The 17581-nt window shown below is 42.8% G+C and overlaps 1 protein-coding gene across 8 annotated transcripts in view; it reads left to right on the top strand.

The window, feature by feature from the left end:
- The first annotated feature begins 1208 nt into the window (after positions 1–1208).
- Positions 1209–17581, top strand: part of UCHL3 (ubiquitin C-terminal hydrolase L3) — a 34917-nt gene continuing 18544 nt past the window's right edge. The window contains exons 1-5 of one of the 8 annotated variants that reach the window (XM_084844821.1): positions 1490–1647; positions 1986–1997; positions 12990–13118; positions 14918–15074; positions 17015–17100. In XM_084844821.1, coding sequence (XP_084700947.1) covers positions 1606–1647; positions 1986–1997; positions 12990–13118; positions 14918–15074; positions 17015–17100 — 426 coding nt within the window. In that variant the 5' untranslated portion in view covers positions 1490–1605. Of the gene's footprint in view, positions 1417–1489; positions 1819–1985; positions 1998–9027; positions 9134–9265; positions 9390–12693; positions 12715–12989; positions 13119–14917; positions 15075–17014; positions 17101–17581 lie in introns of those variants that run through there. The other 7 variants (XM_084844820.1, XM_084844825.1, XM_084844826.1 and 4 more) reach the window with 7 other exon arrangements.

The raw sequence follows: 17581 nt of genomic DNA, 5'->3' as shown, positions 1-17581 counted from the left end.
TGATTCCCAGGCAGTCTCCCATCCAAGTACTAACCAGGGCTGACCCTGCTTAGGTTCTGAGATCGGACATCCAAGGATATGCCGCGGGACACATTGAAAAGCTATAATTTGTTGTAGTTCCCCCATGCGTGTTCATAGTAAGTTTCAAGGGGTACAATCCAACATAAGCCCTACTTAGAGTAGACCCATTACAATGAATGGGACTTAAGTTAGTAATTACTAACTTAAGCCACATTCACTGTAACGGGTCTACTGTAAGTAGGACTTAAATTGGATTGTACCCAGAGTGTACATATTTCCTTCACATTTTACATGTTGCTGCAAATACTGTGACCCCACATAGAGGGTGAATCATCACTGATGCATTGCATGCAATCCACAGAAGCTGATACAGTATCAAAACAATCGCTGGCACGTATTAATTAAAAATAATTATAAAAACAAAAAGACAGCAGGAAGTACAACTGTCAGCTAGTATTACCAGGATGATCAGGTAAGGTAATCTAATAGTGAGGCTGTTGTTCAGTACAGACTGCTGGAACCTGAGGTAAATAATACAGGATGAATCATTCCTTAATGGTGATGTGGTTTCCTCTCAAGCAGTGTTTCCCAATGAAAATTGCCGGCTCACCAAATGTGTGGCAATGACACCTATATGCTTTAAAATTAGTGGGAGAAGCCAATATATTCACATTATATGGGGGGAAACACTTCACAAAGGAAATAAGACCTCCATATTCAGAGGCAGTATACATGAGTACCAGATGTTGGGGCAAGCCATGACAGCTGTTGCCTTCATGTCCTATTTGCCATCTTCCTAGCAGGATTTGACAGGCCACTGTTGGAAACAGAATGCAGGGCTAGGTTGACCTGATCCAGCTCACTCCGATCCAGCAATGCTCTTCTTATGTTTGCTCTAACACGTATAAATGCTTCAGAGGAAAGATATTAATGGTATATGAAATATCCCTGAAATGAACTACTTTATATTGTACACTAGTTAAATGCTCAGAAATCACAGACTGTACAGTCATTTAGCAAAATCTAACATTTACTTTTTACTCAGGAGTATGCCGCATCGAGCTCGGTGGACTTTACTCCCAGGTAAGCTCGCGCAGCGACGAGGCAGCGCCCCTGCTAAAATTCAAGCTCTGCCCTCTAGAGGCAGCCGGTTGTCCCTGCAGGCCCTCAGCATACCCACCTCCCTCACGCAGGGCGGAGCCATTGGCGCGGGAGAACCCACGTACGTGAAGAGAAGGGAGAACCACAGCCGGAGTCACCATGTCCTGGGACATTTCTCTTCCTCTCCTTCCCGAGTTCTATTACTTAAGTCACAGACGGAACACTACATTCGTTTCAGTGAGGAAAAACGGAGGCGTCTGAAAAAACAAGGGCGGGGGGGGAAGAGCAATGTATGTGTACCCCCCCGACCTGCGCAGAATTGGTATAGTCCACGCCGTGCTCAGGCGAGCAGCGAGGCGGGCGGGGTAGATTACTAGCGAGGCGCGGGGGTGCTGTCAGTAGACGGGCGCTTCGCTGTAGGCTGGTTGGGCGCTGCGAGAGCACGAGAGTGAGAGCGACTCCCCCCTCCTCCTCCTGCAGCTCATGGACCCCCGCCGCTGGCTGCCCCTGGAGGCGAACCCTGATGTGAGAGCAGGGCAGGGGAGGGGGAGGTGTGGCGCGGCGCGGCGCGGGAGGGCAGCAACATCAGGCAAATGGAGGGAAACGTGTCAATACTGAAAAGGGGGATCATGAGCAGAAAGAGCATCTTCCAGGCTGGGGGAAGATAGGAAAAGTGGGAGCTTTGGGGAGCAGTGAGTGGAAGGGCTGGGGTGGGTGCGGGGGGATAGTATGAATAAAATTACAAAAATCCGGGGGAAGTTGAGGGAAATAATTCTGGAGGGGTTTTAAGGCTGGGTTTAACTTGGTGAAAGGCTAGAAATTAATTTTTATTTTCTCTTCCCCCCCTCCCCCCCGTTTTTCAGGTCACGAACCAGGTGAGTAGTTCCCCCCCCCCCCGTTCCTTAAAATAGCAATTTACATATGCATTATTGCGCTCGCTATCACAGACTGTACCTCTGCTATTTCATGGACTTTTGGCGGTGCTGTTTAGAACTCCCACCCATCTCTCTCTCTTCAGGCATATATATGTATGTGATGTGTATATTATAAATAAAACATGTTATATTCTCTCTTTTGCTCATATCTGCCAACAGGGTAGCATTTTAGGCATTTGATGAAGTAGGCTCTAGTCCATGGAAGCTGATACCATAAAAATCTGTTAGTCTTCAAGGTGCCACAAGATCCTTTTAATTAACTTTGCTGCTATTGATTGGCTCCCTGCCTTTCCCCTTCTACTTCCAGGCCTTGTACCCAGGCCACCAAAAATTACACACCTGCCTCCCCTTGTAGCCTGCTCCTTTTATTTTAGACAGCATTTGATCATGGGAGCTTTATTTTTTTAAGCTTTGGAGAGAAGAAACTAATCATGGATGTAAAAAATGGCTTTTGTTCTCTATAGACAGTGTGTGAGAAATGCCAAGCTAAGCAGTGTTGTTAACAACATTTGTGAAACTAACCTTTGTCCCTACCTATATTTATAAGTTATGATAGGATGGCTTGTGAACTGAGTTGTTTCCTTTGAAGCGGGATTAATAGCAAATGAAATATGATCTGCATTTTTCTCTTAGTGAGATGGAAGCCTTTTTGCTATAGTTTCATGGCTGGGTCAAGTTAAGCCCTACTTATGACAGATATAGTGTAGGTGTTTTTAAATTGATACTATGAGTAACATTTGTAAGTATGAGTATAGCTTTAATTTTAAAGTAAGCTGCTTGTGGTTACTTCCTCTAATCTTCTAAACTTGTTCTTAAACTGCACTACTTCCATAACATCTTATTTTGGCTCACCATATCTTTAACTCTGTTGCCCTGCTTGCCCCTTAATCTGCCTTATTCCATCCTGTTTCCATGTATGTCTCCTTCATGAACGTCTCCTTCACATTTAGGCAGTGGGTGTTTCCAAACAAGGCTTTTTTTTTTATTATTGTGCAGTCATCCTGCCTCATTACAGAATGGGGGGAGGGGGAATCCAGATATCACAATTTTCCATTTGTAGCCCTCCTGTGTTTTCCCATCACTTCTGGTGTCTTCTTTCCCACCACAGAAGATCTATTAAGGAGAGAAAGGTGGAACAGTTGCACAATATCTTTTGATGGGTAGTGCCAGGAGCCCTCAGCACCCAGGGACCATTCCACTTCTTTATTCTGATGTATTCCTCTAACACTTCCCACTTGGCCTTGTACGACCAGTCCTAGATGATACTAGAGAAAGGAAATGTACTTCCTAGATACTTAGGCAATGCAATAGTTTTGACGTGAGGGATAGCAACTGAAAGATGATGGTGCTGATGTGGAAGGAGCAAATTTAATTTTGAAAACGTATGTGAAAGGAACAAGGAGGAGCAGTGTATTTTAAAAGAACAAATGAATGTAAGCTACTAGCTTACCAACTGAAGTTTGAGGATAGATATAGGGCCACTAGAAGAGTAAAATTCTGGAACAGTGTCTCTAAACAAGCTATGGAATCAAGAATGTTGAATTTCAGCTGGATACACTGATGAGTATGTTTTGTTTGTGAAGTGTTCTAATCTGGTCTTTCGTACATGGTGCACTGGAATTTGTAAGGCATTGCTCAAGATTGTCCCTGAGAAAGCAAAAGAAAGAAATGGGTTGACTAATGTTCAGGTGATGATAAAATCTTTCATGGTAGATTATCTAGTATGCTCAAAAGCTAGTACATCAACACATTTCCATTCCTGTAGGCCTGTCTGGCAGACAACTGCATCTTGTTCTATTTTTTGCTTGCTTGAGCCAACCTGTTTGTGGTTGCTGAATTTAATACTGTTCTCCCTTTACCTCCCCCATCCCAGCCCGTTCTTTTTTCTGGTTATCATTTGAATTACTGTGCTGTATCTCCACCTTGTAATTAAAGAGTCGCCAGACTTTCGGTGGCAAGGAGGAATTGTCTCCAAGGAATGTATATTTTCCTCTGCCACTCCCTTGGTGTACTGTGTGGAGCACAGTACAATGATAAATTAAGGCAGCTGCTGATGCTACTTATCTCCCTCTCCTAGTGTTAAGATCTAGACAGGAAGGGGTGGAGCAGTTTACATGGCAACTGTCAAAGCACTGCACTTCATTTTACCATTCTTAGCCTTAATGATGGAAATGTGAATGAGTGTAGGACAGACTGTTTCAATAACATGTTATTGGGTTTCTCCAGCATGGGACATTCAGTGCTGTGCTTTGGCAATATAGGTGAAGGAGATGGAGCAGATGGGGATCACACTTCCCCAATAAAGTCTGCATTGTAAATGTATATCTGCTATATGAGTGTTGGTTGTGGCTTAGTGGATTGAGTTTAGAGGGCTCATTAATACAGCATAAAAATGGTAAGTATCTAATGAGTTTATTTGATTTGTATCCCGCCTTTCTGCCAAGACAGCTTACCAAACAGTTTAAAATAGATTAAAACAATAAAACACATCACAATTCAATACAACGTAACAATCATAGAATGAAAAAGCACCCAACCCACAGACCCACTTACGGGCCAAAAGCCTTCTTAGATAAAGTGGTCTTTGCCTGTCATCAGAAGAACAGAAGAGAGGGAGCAAACCTGGCCTCCCTTGGGAGAAGTTCCACAACCTGGGAGTGGCCACCAAAAAGGCCCTCTCTTGTGTTGCTACCAAGGGTGCCTGATGGTGGTGATCTTGAAAGAAGGGCCTCTACAGAAGATCTTAAGGACAGTATGGGAGAAGATGGTCTTTCAGGTAGCTTTGTCCTAAGCTGTATAGGGCTTTATAGATCATAACCAGCACTTTGAATTCTGCCTGGAAATAGACCGGCATCCAGAGAAGCTGCTGTAACCTGGTAGCTGCCTGCTCTCTGTACCTGGCCCTGCTCAACAGTCTGGCTGCAGCATTCTGGACCAGCAAATGTTTCTGAACAGTTTTTGAAAGAGCCCCACATAGAGTGCATTACAGTAGTCCAAACGGGATGTAACTGAGGCACGTGTGACCCTGGCCAGAACCTGTAGCATTGTTGAAGAGATCTGGCTGACAAATTCAGCTTGCCTACAGCTGTGTCGTCCACTGGATCCTGACTTCTTAGCCCTATACTAAGAATAAGTCAGGATGCTGTATATGGGGGGACACCATTTTAGATTTTTACCACCCTATTCCAAGGGCTTGAGTTGAATAAGAGTATATTATGGTAACCTGAGAGAGTGAGTGTGTGTAAACTTGCCTTTGGATACACAGTGATCATCATGGCTGCACAAGCATCATGATCCTGGGGTCTGACACAGCACTATTATTTAATTATTCTATGTGTTCTCATGGCTTTGATTATAATCTAACTTAAGTCTGCTTTTAATTAATTTAGTTAAACTGCTTATATGTCACCATTCATTTTACAAAAACCCTGAGGGGTCATAAAAAGAGTAACACTGTATTAAATCGGTAGAAACCAGTAGAGCACATCAGGGTGATAAAATGAGCATAACCAAGACAAATAAGCAGTTAAAACCAGCTTCAATGGTAGAAAGCGTGGGCAAATTGACACCAGGCAAAGACCTTTTAAACACGTTAAATTTGGTGCAGACTAGGTCTCCTTGGCTAGGGCATTCTGCAGTGTCTTCCCTGGTCACCATCCATCTAACAAGTAATGTGATCAAAGACTGCTTAGGGCTTTGAGGACTAATGCTAAGACTTCTGGTTGAACCCAAAAACAAATAAGAAGACTTGTGGAATGTTGAATAATTTCAGAGTAATATAATCAGATTGTTGAGCACGAGACAATATGGCAGCTATATTTGGACCAATTGCAGTTTTCAAGCCAACTTTAAAGGCAGCCCACACAGGGAGCATTGAAGTAGTCTAGTCTGCAGGTGACTAAGGCATGAATAACCAATGTCAGATTAGTTTTCTCTAGGAAAGACAATAGCTGGCAAACCAGCTAAAGCTGGTTAAGAAGCAGTTAACCTCAGTTTCCTGTTCTGTCTGAACCCTAAATTATTATTAGCCTTTTGTTGTTTATTAGGTCAGTCGCTTCCGACTCTTCGTGACTTCATGGACCAGCCCACACCAAAGCTTCCTGTCGGCCGTTGCCACCCCCAGCTCCCCCAAGGTCGAGTCTGTCACCTCCAGAATATCATCCATCCACCTTGCCCTTGGTCGGCCCCTCTTCCTTTTGCCTTCCACTTTCCCTAGCATCAGCATCTTCTCCAGGGTATCCTGTCTTCTCATGATGTGGCCAAAGTACTTCAGTTTTGCCTTTAAGAACATTCCCTCAAGTGAGCAGTCTGGCTTTATTTCCTGGAGTATGGACTGGTTTGATCTTCTTGCAGTCCAAGGCACTCTCAGAATTTTCCTCCAGCACCACAGTTCAAAAGCATCTATCTTCCTTCGCTCAGCCTTCCTTATGGTCCAGCTCTCGCAGCCATAGGTTACTACGGGGAAGACCATTGCTTTAACTATGCGGACCTTTGTTGTCAGTGTGATGACTCTGCTCTTAACTATTTTATCAAGATTTGTCATTTCTGTCGTCCCAAGAAGTAAACGTCTTCTTTCCTGGCTGCAGTCAGCGTCTGCAGTAATCTTTGCTCATAGAAATACAAAGTCTGTCACTGCCTCCACGTTTTCTCCCTCTATTTGCCAGTTCTCAATCAAGCTGGTTGCCATAATCTTGGTTTTTTTGAGGTTTAACTGCAACCCAGCTTTTGCACTTTCTTCTTTCACCTTCATCATAAGGTTCCTCAGCTCCTCCTCGCTTTCAGCCATCAAAGTGGTATCATCTGCATATCTGAGGTTGTTAATGATTCTTCAAGCAATTTTAACTCCAGCCTTAGCTTCATCAAGCCCAGCACGTCGCATGATGCGTTCTGCGTACAGGTTGAATAGGTAGGGTGAGAGTATACAACCCTGCCGTACTCCTTTCCCAATCTTAAACCAGTCCGTTGTTCCATGGCCTGCTCTTACCGTTGCTACTTGGTTGTTATACAGATTCCTCAGGAGGCATACAAGATGACTTGGTATCCCCATACCACCAAGAACTTGCCACAGTTTGTTATGATCCACATCGTCAAAGGCTTTAGAATAGTCAATAAAACAGAAATAGATGTTTTTCTGGAACTCCCTGGCTTTCTCCATTATCCAGTGGATATTGGCAATTTGGTCTCTAGTTCTTTTGCCTTTTCTAAACCCAGCTTGTACATCTGGCAGTTCTCTTTCCATGAATTGCTGGAGTCTACCTTGCAAGATCTTGAGCATTACCTTAATGGCATGTGAAATAAGTGCCACTGTTCGATAGTTTGAACATTCTTTGGTGCTTCCCTTTTTTGGTATGGGGATATAAGTTGATCTTTTCCAATCTGTTGGCCATTCTTGCGTTTTCCAAATTTGCTGGCATATGGCATGCATCACCTTGACAGCATCATCTTGCAAGATTTTAAACAGTTCAGCTGGGATACTGTCATCTCCTGCTGCCTTGTTATTAGCAATGCTTCTTAAGGCCCATTCAACCTCACTCTTCAGGATGAGCTCTAGCTCACTGACCACACCATCAAATCTATCCCTGATATTATTATCCTTCCTATACAGATCTTCCGTATATTCTTGCCACTTTTTCTTGATCTCTTCTGCTTCTGTTAGGTCCTTGCCATCTTTGTTTTTGATCATGCCCATTTTTGCCTGGAATTTACCTCCGATGTTTCTAATTTTCTGGAAGAGATCTCTTGTCGTTCCTATTCTATTATCTTCTTCCGCTTTCCGCGCATTGCTTGTTTAAAAATAATTCCTTATCTCTTCTGGCTAACCTCTGGCATATCTCCCCCTATCACTGTTGCCTTTTGCTTTCCTTCTTTCTTGGGCTGCTTCCAGTGTCTCAGCAGACAGCCATCTTGCCTTCTTGGTTTTTTTTTTTCTTTGGGACGTTTTTTGTTGCCGCCTCCTGAACAATGTTGTGAACTTCTGTCCATAGTTCTTCCGGGACCCTATCTACTAAATCTAGTCCCTTAAATCTATTCTTCACCTCCACTACATATTCATGAGGAATATTAGTGAGCTCATATCTAACTGATCTGTGGGTCTTCCCTATTCTCTTTAGTCTGATTCTAAATTGTGCAATAAGAAGTTTGTGATCTGAACTACAGTCAGCTCCAGGTCTTGTTTTTACTGACTGCATAGATGTCCACCACCTTTGGCTACAAGGGATGTAGTCAATCTGATTTCGGTGTCGACCATCTGGTGAAGTCCATGTATAAAGTCGTCTCTTAGGTTGTTGGAAGAGAGTGTTTGTTATGCACAGTGAGTTGTCTTGGCAAAATTCTATCAGCCTATGTCCTGCTTCATTTTGTTCTCCCAGACCATGCTTGCCTGTAATTCCAGGTGTCGTTTGACTACCCACCTTAGCATTCCAGTCTCCTGTAATGAAAATAACATCTTTGTTTGGCATACTATCCTGTAGGTGCTGCAGATCCTCATAGAACTGATCTACTTCTGCTTCTTCAGCATCTGTGGTTGGAGCGTATATTTGGATCACTGTGATGTTAAATGGCTTACCCTGAATTCGAATTGAGATCATTCTGTCATTTTTTGGACTGTATCCAAGTACTGCTTTAGCCACTTTATGATTAATTATGAAGGCTACTCCATTTCTTCTGTGGTCCTCTTGTCCACAGTAGTAGATCTGGTGGTCATTTGATGTGAAGTGGCCCATTCCAGTCCATTTCAGTTCACTGACACCCAAAATGTCTATATTTAATCTTGACATCTCCCCAGTAACCACATTCAATTTGCCCTGGCTCATAGATCTTACATTCCAGGTTCCTATGGTGTGTTGATCTTTAGAACATCGGATTCGGCGTTCACCACCAGCACCATCGGCTGCTAGCCATCCTTTCGGCTTTGAGCTAGCTGTGTCATCACATCTGGAGCTAGCTGAACTTATCCTCTGTTCCTCCCCAGTAGCATTTTGACCATCTTCCGACCTGGGAGTCCCCATCTTCCGATGGTATACCGACATATCTCTGGTTGTACTGATCCATTTAGTTTTCATGGCAAGAATACTGGGGTGGGTATTCTTATTAGCCTTAAGGCTGTTGAAAGAAGCAAGCTTGCAAACCCATTATTTTTTGGATTCAGATGAAACAGCAAGCTGCACTTAAAACAAAAATGGAGGTGAAAGCTTCAAATCTCTTTGCAGTAATGCCAGAGGAGGAGAGGGGAAGGAGTGGTTGTGCATGAGCCTGAGACTCACTGCAGCTGATTTCCATCATGATAAACCATGGCTTAATATGACATCTGAATGGACCCAATGGAAAATAGAGGTAGAGCTGTGTGTGTTCAGTATATCGATGACTCTTTAGCCTCTAGGTGGGCAACTTCTGGCCCTCCAGATGTTTTGGCCAATAACTCACATCACCTCTAACCAGCATAGCCAATGATGAGAGATCATGGGAGTTGTAGGCCAAAACATCTGGAGGGCCACAAATTGCCCACTTCTGCTTTAACCCAAACCTCCACATGATTTCACCCAGTGGTTTCATGTAGATGGGGGTGGGTGGGGAACAGCAGTTTCTCAGATCCATCTTGGGCTGACCCCCGAGGAATGACGGGAATGGCTAAAGAACAGTGTCCCATAGATCCATCTTTATGAAGCATCCCAGAAGGATACTGTGGCTGATAAGACCAAAGGTGTTGAGCCAGCCAGGATTATCAAGTTCTCAGTCTGCTTAATATCTCCAGCATTACATGGGAAAGTGAAATGAGCTTGCCATGTGAACATAAATGGGATGGGGGAGGAGCTACTTGCTTCACTAGTTAAGTGCATAAAAGCCCTTGTATTCCATGTTACCTTCAAAACCAAGTAGACAACAAATGATACCAATACTTGAAATTCATTTGAACTTTCTAGACATCCTGAAAACATCTACTATTGAGCTAAGCTTGTAATGATTGTAAACGTTGTTGTTGTTGTAATAAAAACAAATAATAATAACAACAACATTTCTATGCTGCCCCATAGCTGAAGCTCTCTGGGTGGTTTACAGAAGTTGTAATACAACGTCTAGTAATACAAACATAGTTTTTAATTTAGAAAATAGAATAGGTATTTGTGTTTAATATAGAAGCATGTATTGCTGAATGTTTCATTGTAATGTGGAAGTATTCTCTTGATGGAGGAATTAACAGTATTCCTTCTTAGGAAACTAAGTTTCTTGCATTCGTTGTTGTTGTTGTTGTTGTTGTTGTTGTTCAGTCGTGTCCGACTCTTCGTGACCCCATGCACCATAGCACGCCAGGCCTTCCTGTCCTGCGCTCTCTCCCGGAGCATGCTCAAGTTCATATTCATTGCATCGGTGATGCTATCTAGCCATCTCATCCTCTGCCATCTCCTTCTCCTTTTGCCTTCAGTCTTTCCCAGCATCAGGGTCTTTTCCAGGGAGTTTTCTCTTCGCATTAGGTGGCCAAAATATTTGAGCTTCAGCTTCAGTATCTGTCCTTCCAATGAGCACTCAGGGTTGATTTCCTTTAGGATTGACTGATCTGACCTCCTTGCAGTCCAGGGGACTCGTAAGAGTCTTCTCCAGCACCACAGTTCGAAAGCATCAATTCTTCGGCGCTCAGCCTTCCTTATAGTCCAGCTCTCACAGCCATACATTACTACTGGGAAAACCATAGCTTTGATTAGACGGACCTTTGTCGGCAAGGTGATGTCTCTGCTTCTTACTATGCTGTCTAGGTTGGCCATAGCTTTCCTCCCCAGGAGCAAGCGTCTTTTAATTTCATGGCTACAGTCACCGTCTGCGGTGATCTTGGAGCCCAAGAAAGTAAAATCTGTCACTGCTTCCATTTCTTCCCCTTCTATATGCCAGGAAGTGATAGGGCCAGATGCCATGATCTTAGTTTTCTTAATGTTGAGTTTCAAACCAGCTTTTGCACTCTCCTCTTTCACCCTCAACAAGAGGCTCTTGAGATCCTCTTCGCTTTCTGCCATTAGGGTGGTATCGTCTGCATATTGGAGGTTGTTGATAATTCTCCCAGCAATCTTAATTCCGACCTCTGATTCATCCAACCCGGCATTTCTCATGATGTACTCTGCATATAAGTTAAATAAGCAGGGTGACAATATGCAGCCTTGTCGTACTCCTTTCCCAATTTTGAACCACTCGGTTGTTCCATGTCCGGTTCTTACTGTTGCTTCTTGATCCTCGTACAGGTTTCTCAGGAGACAGGTAAGGTGGTCTGGTACTCCCATCACTTTAAGAATTTGCCAGAGTTTGTTGTGATCCACACAATCACAGTCCCAAAGAATAAGCTGTCTTGTGTTCTCAACACCAGAAACCCGTTAAAAGTAGCTTATATTATTTTTAAATCTAGTGATTCTTAAAGCCCTGGGTTTGTTTTCAACATTTGAGTCTAAATAATATTTATACATGGCATCTCACAGTGGTTCATAAACAAAAAAGAAGCCCTCCCAATTGAGTTTGTGCATGAAATTGTATAACGGCAGACATGAGGAAGTGGACAGAGAGATGAGGGTAGTAAGGGACTGTGAGCAAATGAAGTTAACAGATACTTTAAAAACCTGATTATAGGTCAGGATAAGGATTAAGGGGTTAAGTCAAAGGCCTTGTGGAAAATATGCTTTATCTTTTCTTGTATACCTATATTGTTTAGTGCAGTGGCGGGGAACCTCCAGTCTGCAGGGCTCCAGCCCCATACACTGCAATTGGACTTGAAAAAAGTGCTTCCCTGGAGTCAGTGCATTGTGGAAAGGCAATGGGGGTTTGTAGTAGGAGGGAAGAGTTAGCCTCTCCCCACATGCTTCAACCTGGGTGTGGATGCCCACTGTTGGCATGTGGCCCTCAGAAGACTAGCTACAAGGAGATGCAGCCGTCAGGCTGAAAAATATTCCCCATCCCTGGCTTGCAGATGAGTCTCTGAAGATAAGGTAGCTTTAATTATTCTTGTCTACTTGACTTTCAAATTTCTGGAGAGTTGCAGTGGGAAATGAAGGTAGGACTAGCTTAGATTGAATGTTGCTGGTTAGGAAGCTGCCTTAAACAGAGTCAGCCCATTGGTCCATGAAACCCCGTATTGTCAACACTGACTAGCATTGGCTCTACAAGGTTTCACATAGGAGTTTTTGCAGCCCTCCTTAGAGATGCTGCGATTTGAACCTGAAACCTTCTGCATGCAAAGAATGTGCTCTACTACTAAGCTCCAGCTCCACTGCTAATGGATAGTGTCCAAAGAGCTACAGAAGTGCTCTTAAGGGCTTGAGTATGGGTTGGTTCTCATGATCACCACCATGGTTAACGAGCCATCAAACAGCCCATGGGTTCTGGGCAGCAACTCACCCTTGCCAGGTTTGGACATCACAGTAAGCTGAGCTGGACAATTAAGCAAATCAGAATAGCGTGTGAATGGCATGTGCAGTGTGGTTAACAGGCCACTGTAGCTTGTTAACCACACTGGCAGCCATGTGAACCCGGTCACTGTCTTGTGGAATTTTTGACCTTCTTAGCAGCAGATCTACATGCCAAATCACAAACAAGTTATTCAACTTCCCAAAGTTGTTACTGGCCATTTGTAATGCAGCGGAGGTTTTGACAGTTCTCAGAATCCCAAGCCCAGAGGCACTCTTAGGTAAGCATAACGAGTTGCATTACTCTCTGAATTCCAGCCAGTTATGATGACACCTACTATTTCAAAAGCAGATAATTTTCCCTTATACTAAGGAGAATTCAGTTTCCCATCTATTAAAACTTAACCCGCTGGTTGTTACTGCCTTTCTCTAGCATTCATGCAGGCCATTCTCAGCCATACTGAAAGGCCCAAACTAACATTTTATCTTCATAAGGATCTTAAAGTACAATATGTGAAAGATATACTTATTAATAAATACGTTTCCTTTTTACTAGTTTCTCAGACAGCTGGGGATACATCCCAGCTGGCAATTCGTAGATGTATATGGTATGGATCCAGAACTACTTAGCATGGTACCAAGACCTGTTTGTGCTATCCTTCTCCTCTTTCCAGTAACAGAAAAGGTAACTATTATTGATCTATAACACAGCAACTTCCCTGATTACAAAAACTTTTCCTCTAACAGAAGGAGAGTTTGGCTGGTTCAGACATCACAATCTTGTATCAGGACCAAGCAGTTTGTATTAATACTTGTTCTTCACCTTTGTCTTGTGCGCCTAGTTATGGAGAAGATATCCTGATTTCTTAAACCACAGTTTTTCATTATGTCTGAACTGGGAAACTGTAGTTCAAGGATTTCCCCCCAAACTAGGATCTAATCCTTTACCCTGATTCTAGTAGGTCTGTGTACCCTAGGACTATAATTGGTAATCTTTATAGTAGATACATACAGTCATGCTTTTTATGTGCTAACTTTTGGCTCCTATTAAACTCTAGTTTTGTCACAATTTTCCAAAGACATATAAAATAATACGTGCCAGTTATCTGGAATGTTTATTATTGAATATTTCTTCTCAAAGGGTGAAATAGCTATTATCTGCAATGTGTTCATTTTCAAATAAATCTTCCCGCTCTGAAGTGCATAACATGTATGTATTTGCAAATATCTAAAATAATAGACAATTATCTCATAATTAACTGAAGCTTCCTATTTATTTACCTAAAGACACTCCTTTCCACAGGAATGGCTGTTCACAGGCCTGTTCACACAGCCTATTACTATCTGATCCAGTCGTAAAGGTGTTTTAAAAGGTTGTTTTTCAGAGCTCTGTTTGATTAGCTGGATAGCAGCCTCCTTTGAAAACATTTCTGTAGGAAAGAAGCAGTGGAGTATTGCGTTGCTGGCCTTCAGGGTACACAATGGTATCACTGTTTACATAGCAGGCAATGAAGGTACAAGCCAGTGCTAACCTGTTGATGTTCCTAGTAGGACCGCGGTATGTAATTGCTTAATCAAATTAAAACATTCTGACCTACTAAAATACAACCTGTTAATTGGGTAGCAGGTCTTATGAACCCCCCAAAGTAGGTACTATCTTAGAAGAAAGAATGGCAAATGCCTCTTCTAAGGTGGTACCTGTTGTGCAATGAGTGCCCATTATTTAACTGCAAAGTGTGTTTTCTTCATTATGGAAACTCATGCAGATTAAATTAACTAAGATTACTTTAACTGGGTCACAACCTTAGTTCCTAGTCGCTGTGCATTTTAACTACTGAAATCCAGGAAAAAAAATTGAGGCTTGATATGCATGGTTATTTAAAAATATTTGGGAATGTTAAGCACCTGTACAACATGGTCTTATTTTGTTGGGAACTGTAATTTTATTCCTTAAGTGGGGAGCTAAAAATTACAACATTTATCTACTGAAAATATTGCAGTAGATTATAATAGAATGTGCACGTAATGGACACAAGCAGCTGCCGTATGCTTTGAACATAATTCAACAAAGGGAAGGGCAACATGTAGTCTGTAGGCTTTAAACACAGGGAAGCCGATATAAAAACTAGTTAAGTTTAGTTTGTGTCCATTGACAAACGTTACATTAGGTTTTACTCATTGTCTGTAAAATTACATGGTGTCTTTTGCTTAATAGTAAAACTTCAACATGCTGAGAAGATAACACAAATGGTACTTGATGCGTTTATACTGAGAGCTGAAAGTAAAATGGGGTGGAGAGAAATGTAATATTTAGAAAATTCTACAGCTAGTAAAATATTTCAAAAGCTATAACAAACTTTATTTCTAGGTTGTATTTCACCCATTTTGACAAGGACTTTTCATGTTTAGAACTGATTTTTTAAAAACAGAATGTGAAAATGCACATCCTCGGTTGGTAAATGTTCTTCCTTTCTTGCCTTCTAGTATGAAATATTCCGAACAGAAGAGGAAGAGAAAATAAAAGCTCAGGGACAAGAAGTCAAACCGTCAGTATATTTCATGAAGCAAACAATCAGCAATGCCTGTGGAACTATTGGGCTTATTCATGCTATTGCAAACAACAGGGATAAAATTAACTTTGGTAACTACTTCATTTTTACTTTGCTGTTATTATTGGTTTAAAGCATAGGTGGCGCTCCTGAACTGCTTATCACTTATGAGTCAGTGAACTAGGGATGTACGAAAGTGACTTAACTTTTCGCGGATTCTGTTCAGGGGGGGGGGGGGGAGGCGTTCGGTCCTCCCCCCCGGAATCCTCGACAGCCAGCTGTGTTCCGCGGCGGCTTCGCAGAGCAGCCGGCCAGGCCCAGGCCAGGGCCATCCGCAGCTGGATTTCCGGCTGCAGAGGGCTCTGGGTAACAACAACAACAATAGCGTAGTGGGCGCTATTTGCGTTCCCCTTTCTTTTCTTCGTCTTAGTCTACGTAAATATTGACGTAGACTAAGACGGCGAAAAATAAGGAACGCAAATGGCGGCGGCCGTAGCCGCCGCCATTTGCGTACACGTTTTTTTTTTAAACCCCAGACGTGATAGGCTACGTAAGTCTTTACGTAGCCTATCACGTCTATGGGGTGGGGGGAGACACAGACTGCAAATGGTGGTGGCGGCGGCCGTTTGGAAGACCAGCCACCACCATCCGGAACATCCGCCCCAGGTAAGTCTCATCCCGGGGAGGATCTGCGGGGGGGCGGGGGGGTGGCAGGCCGTTCGGCGATGGATTTCAGGGGGGCCGAATGCACTGGCATTCGCCCTCACTGAGATCCATCGCAGAATTCTCTGACATCCCTGGAGTTTACTAGGGATGTGCAAAAGTCACTTACCTTTTCGAAGGGGGTGATTCGTGGGGGGGGGAGGCGCTCCGCACCTCCCCCCGAAATCCTAACCCGGCCGGCTCCGCTCTGCGGCTGGCCGGGTGCATTCACAGGCGTGTGGAGCCTGTGGGTGCAAATGGTGGCGGCTACGGCCGCCGCCATTTGCTTTCCTGTTTTTTTGCTGTGATAGGCTACGTAAATATTTATGTAGCCTATCACAGCAAAAAAACGGGTGAAAATGGCGTAGCGTAGTAAATATTTATGTAGCCTATCACGGCAAAAATGGGGAAGCGAATGGCGGCCGCAGATGCGGCCGCCATTCGCAAAGCAGCGTGAAATGCACCAGGTAAGTGCTCTGTTTCGTGTGTCTTTTATGAGGTGGTGGGGTGGGGGGCTTCGTTCTGCCACAGATTTTGGGGGGCCGAATGCACTGGCATTCGGCCTCACTGAGATCCATGGCGGGATTCTCTGACATCCCTAGAGTGAACTAGAGAAGTTACAAATAAGTAGGAATATTGCATTATGTTCCACCAAATAAAATGTGTTTGGCATGCGTACATTTGAAAACTGCGCAAAGAAAAATGTCTGTACTTGCAAAATGTGCACAAATGTGCTTTAGTTAATGGGTGTATGCATCCCAAAATTCATACAATTGACAAATGTCACATTTTGGAAAGTGCAGGAGAAAAAGCTTGCATGGAACTGGGACAGGACAAGCTTGGCAATGGAAAACTGAGAACCTCAACAAGTTTGAGCTTGACAGATTGACTCTGCAAATAAGCAAATTTGGATGAAAATGTACTTTAAATAGTTTCTATGAGATGAATAATGGCGAAATGAAATAAAATGACATGTAGCAAATGCAGCACTTGGATGAGTGTCCCCCCCCATCCTGAACATGTTTCATGTTCCTACTGCATTTAGTAGAATGCAAGAGAGCATGTAGCTTTATGCTGTTAATTTAACGTTTTGCTTGTGTCTGTGTATTACATTAAGGAGAAGCTAATTGGAAAACTGGTAATTTACTGTGTTAAACAAAGACTTAAAATATCTTGCCAGATTTCAACATAGTTTGAATTTGCTTTTCCGTGTCACTTTATGGACTGAATTATGTGAAGTAATAACAGATCAGATGTGATAAATGCAGTAATCATTTTGTGGCAAGCTTTAGAGTATCACATTTTAAAGTTCATCTTTAATTTGTTCTAGAAGTGGATTCCTCACTGAAGAAATTCCTAGATGATTCAGTGCCAATGAGTCCTGAAGAGAGGGCGAAATATCTAGAAACTTATGAAGTCAGTATTATTCCTTACTGTATATTTGGGAAGCACAGTCTCTTGCATTTAGGCTAGTGGCTGTCAAAGGAGATTGTAGGGACTATAGATAGAGTGGCCAGCACAGGGTCTCGGGCACAATGATTAGGGATGTTGAATGAGTAAAATAATGTATTACTTGCCTTTCATTTAACCAAGAAATTAATTTTTAAAACTTGTATAATATCAGTCTCAAGATAGGTACCTTTTTTTAGAGTTATTGAAGGAAATGTAAGAATTTGCAACTCAATATATACAAGTTGCAACTCATTGTTAGATGGAAAGGTTAACTTCAGTATGTGTTTTCTTTCACAACTGCGGTGACACACCAAAGGGCGTCAAAAGATAAAGTGTGCCCTTCAGCTTGCAGGCCCACCAACCATTCAACTAAAGTTTTGGTAATCTATAAGTTAAAGAATATAGTCATTACTATTAATTTATAAAGCACCTATAAAGTACACAG

The sequence above is a fragment of the Heloderma suspectum genome, chromosome 3, assembly GCF_057233095.1.
Source record: "Heloderma suspectum isolate Gila_16-S chromosome 3, 16-S_ref, whole genome shotgun sequence".
Classification (NCBI taxonomy): domain Eukaryota; kingdom Metazoa; phylum Chordata; class Lepidosauria; order Squamata; family Helodermatidae; genus Heloderma; species Heloderma suspectum.
Note: the sequence above shows the minus strand (reverse complement) of the source record. Positions and strands in the feature narration are given on the sequence as shown.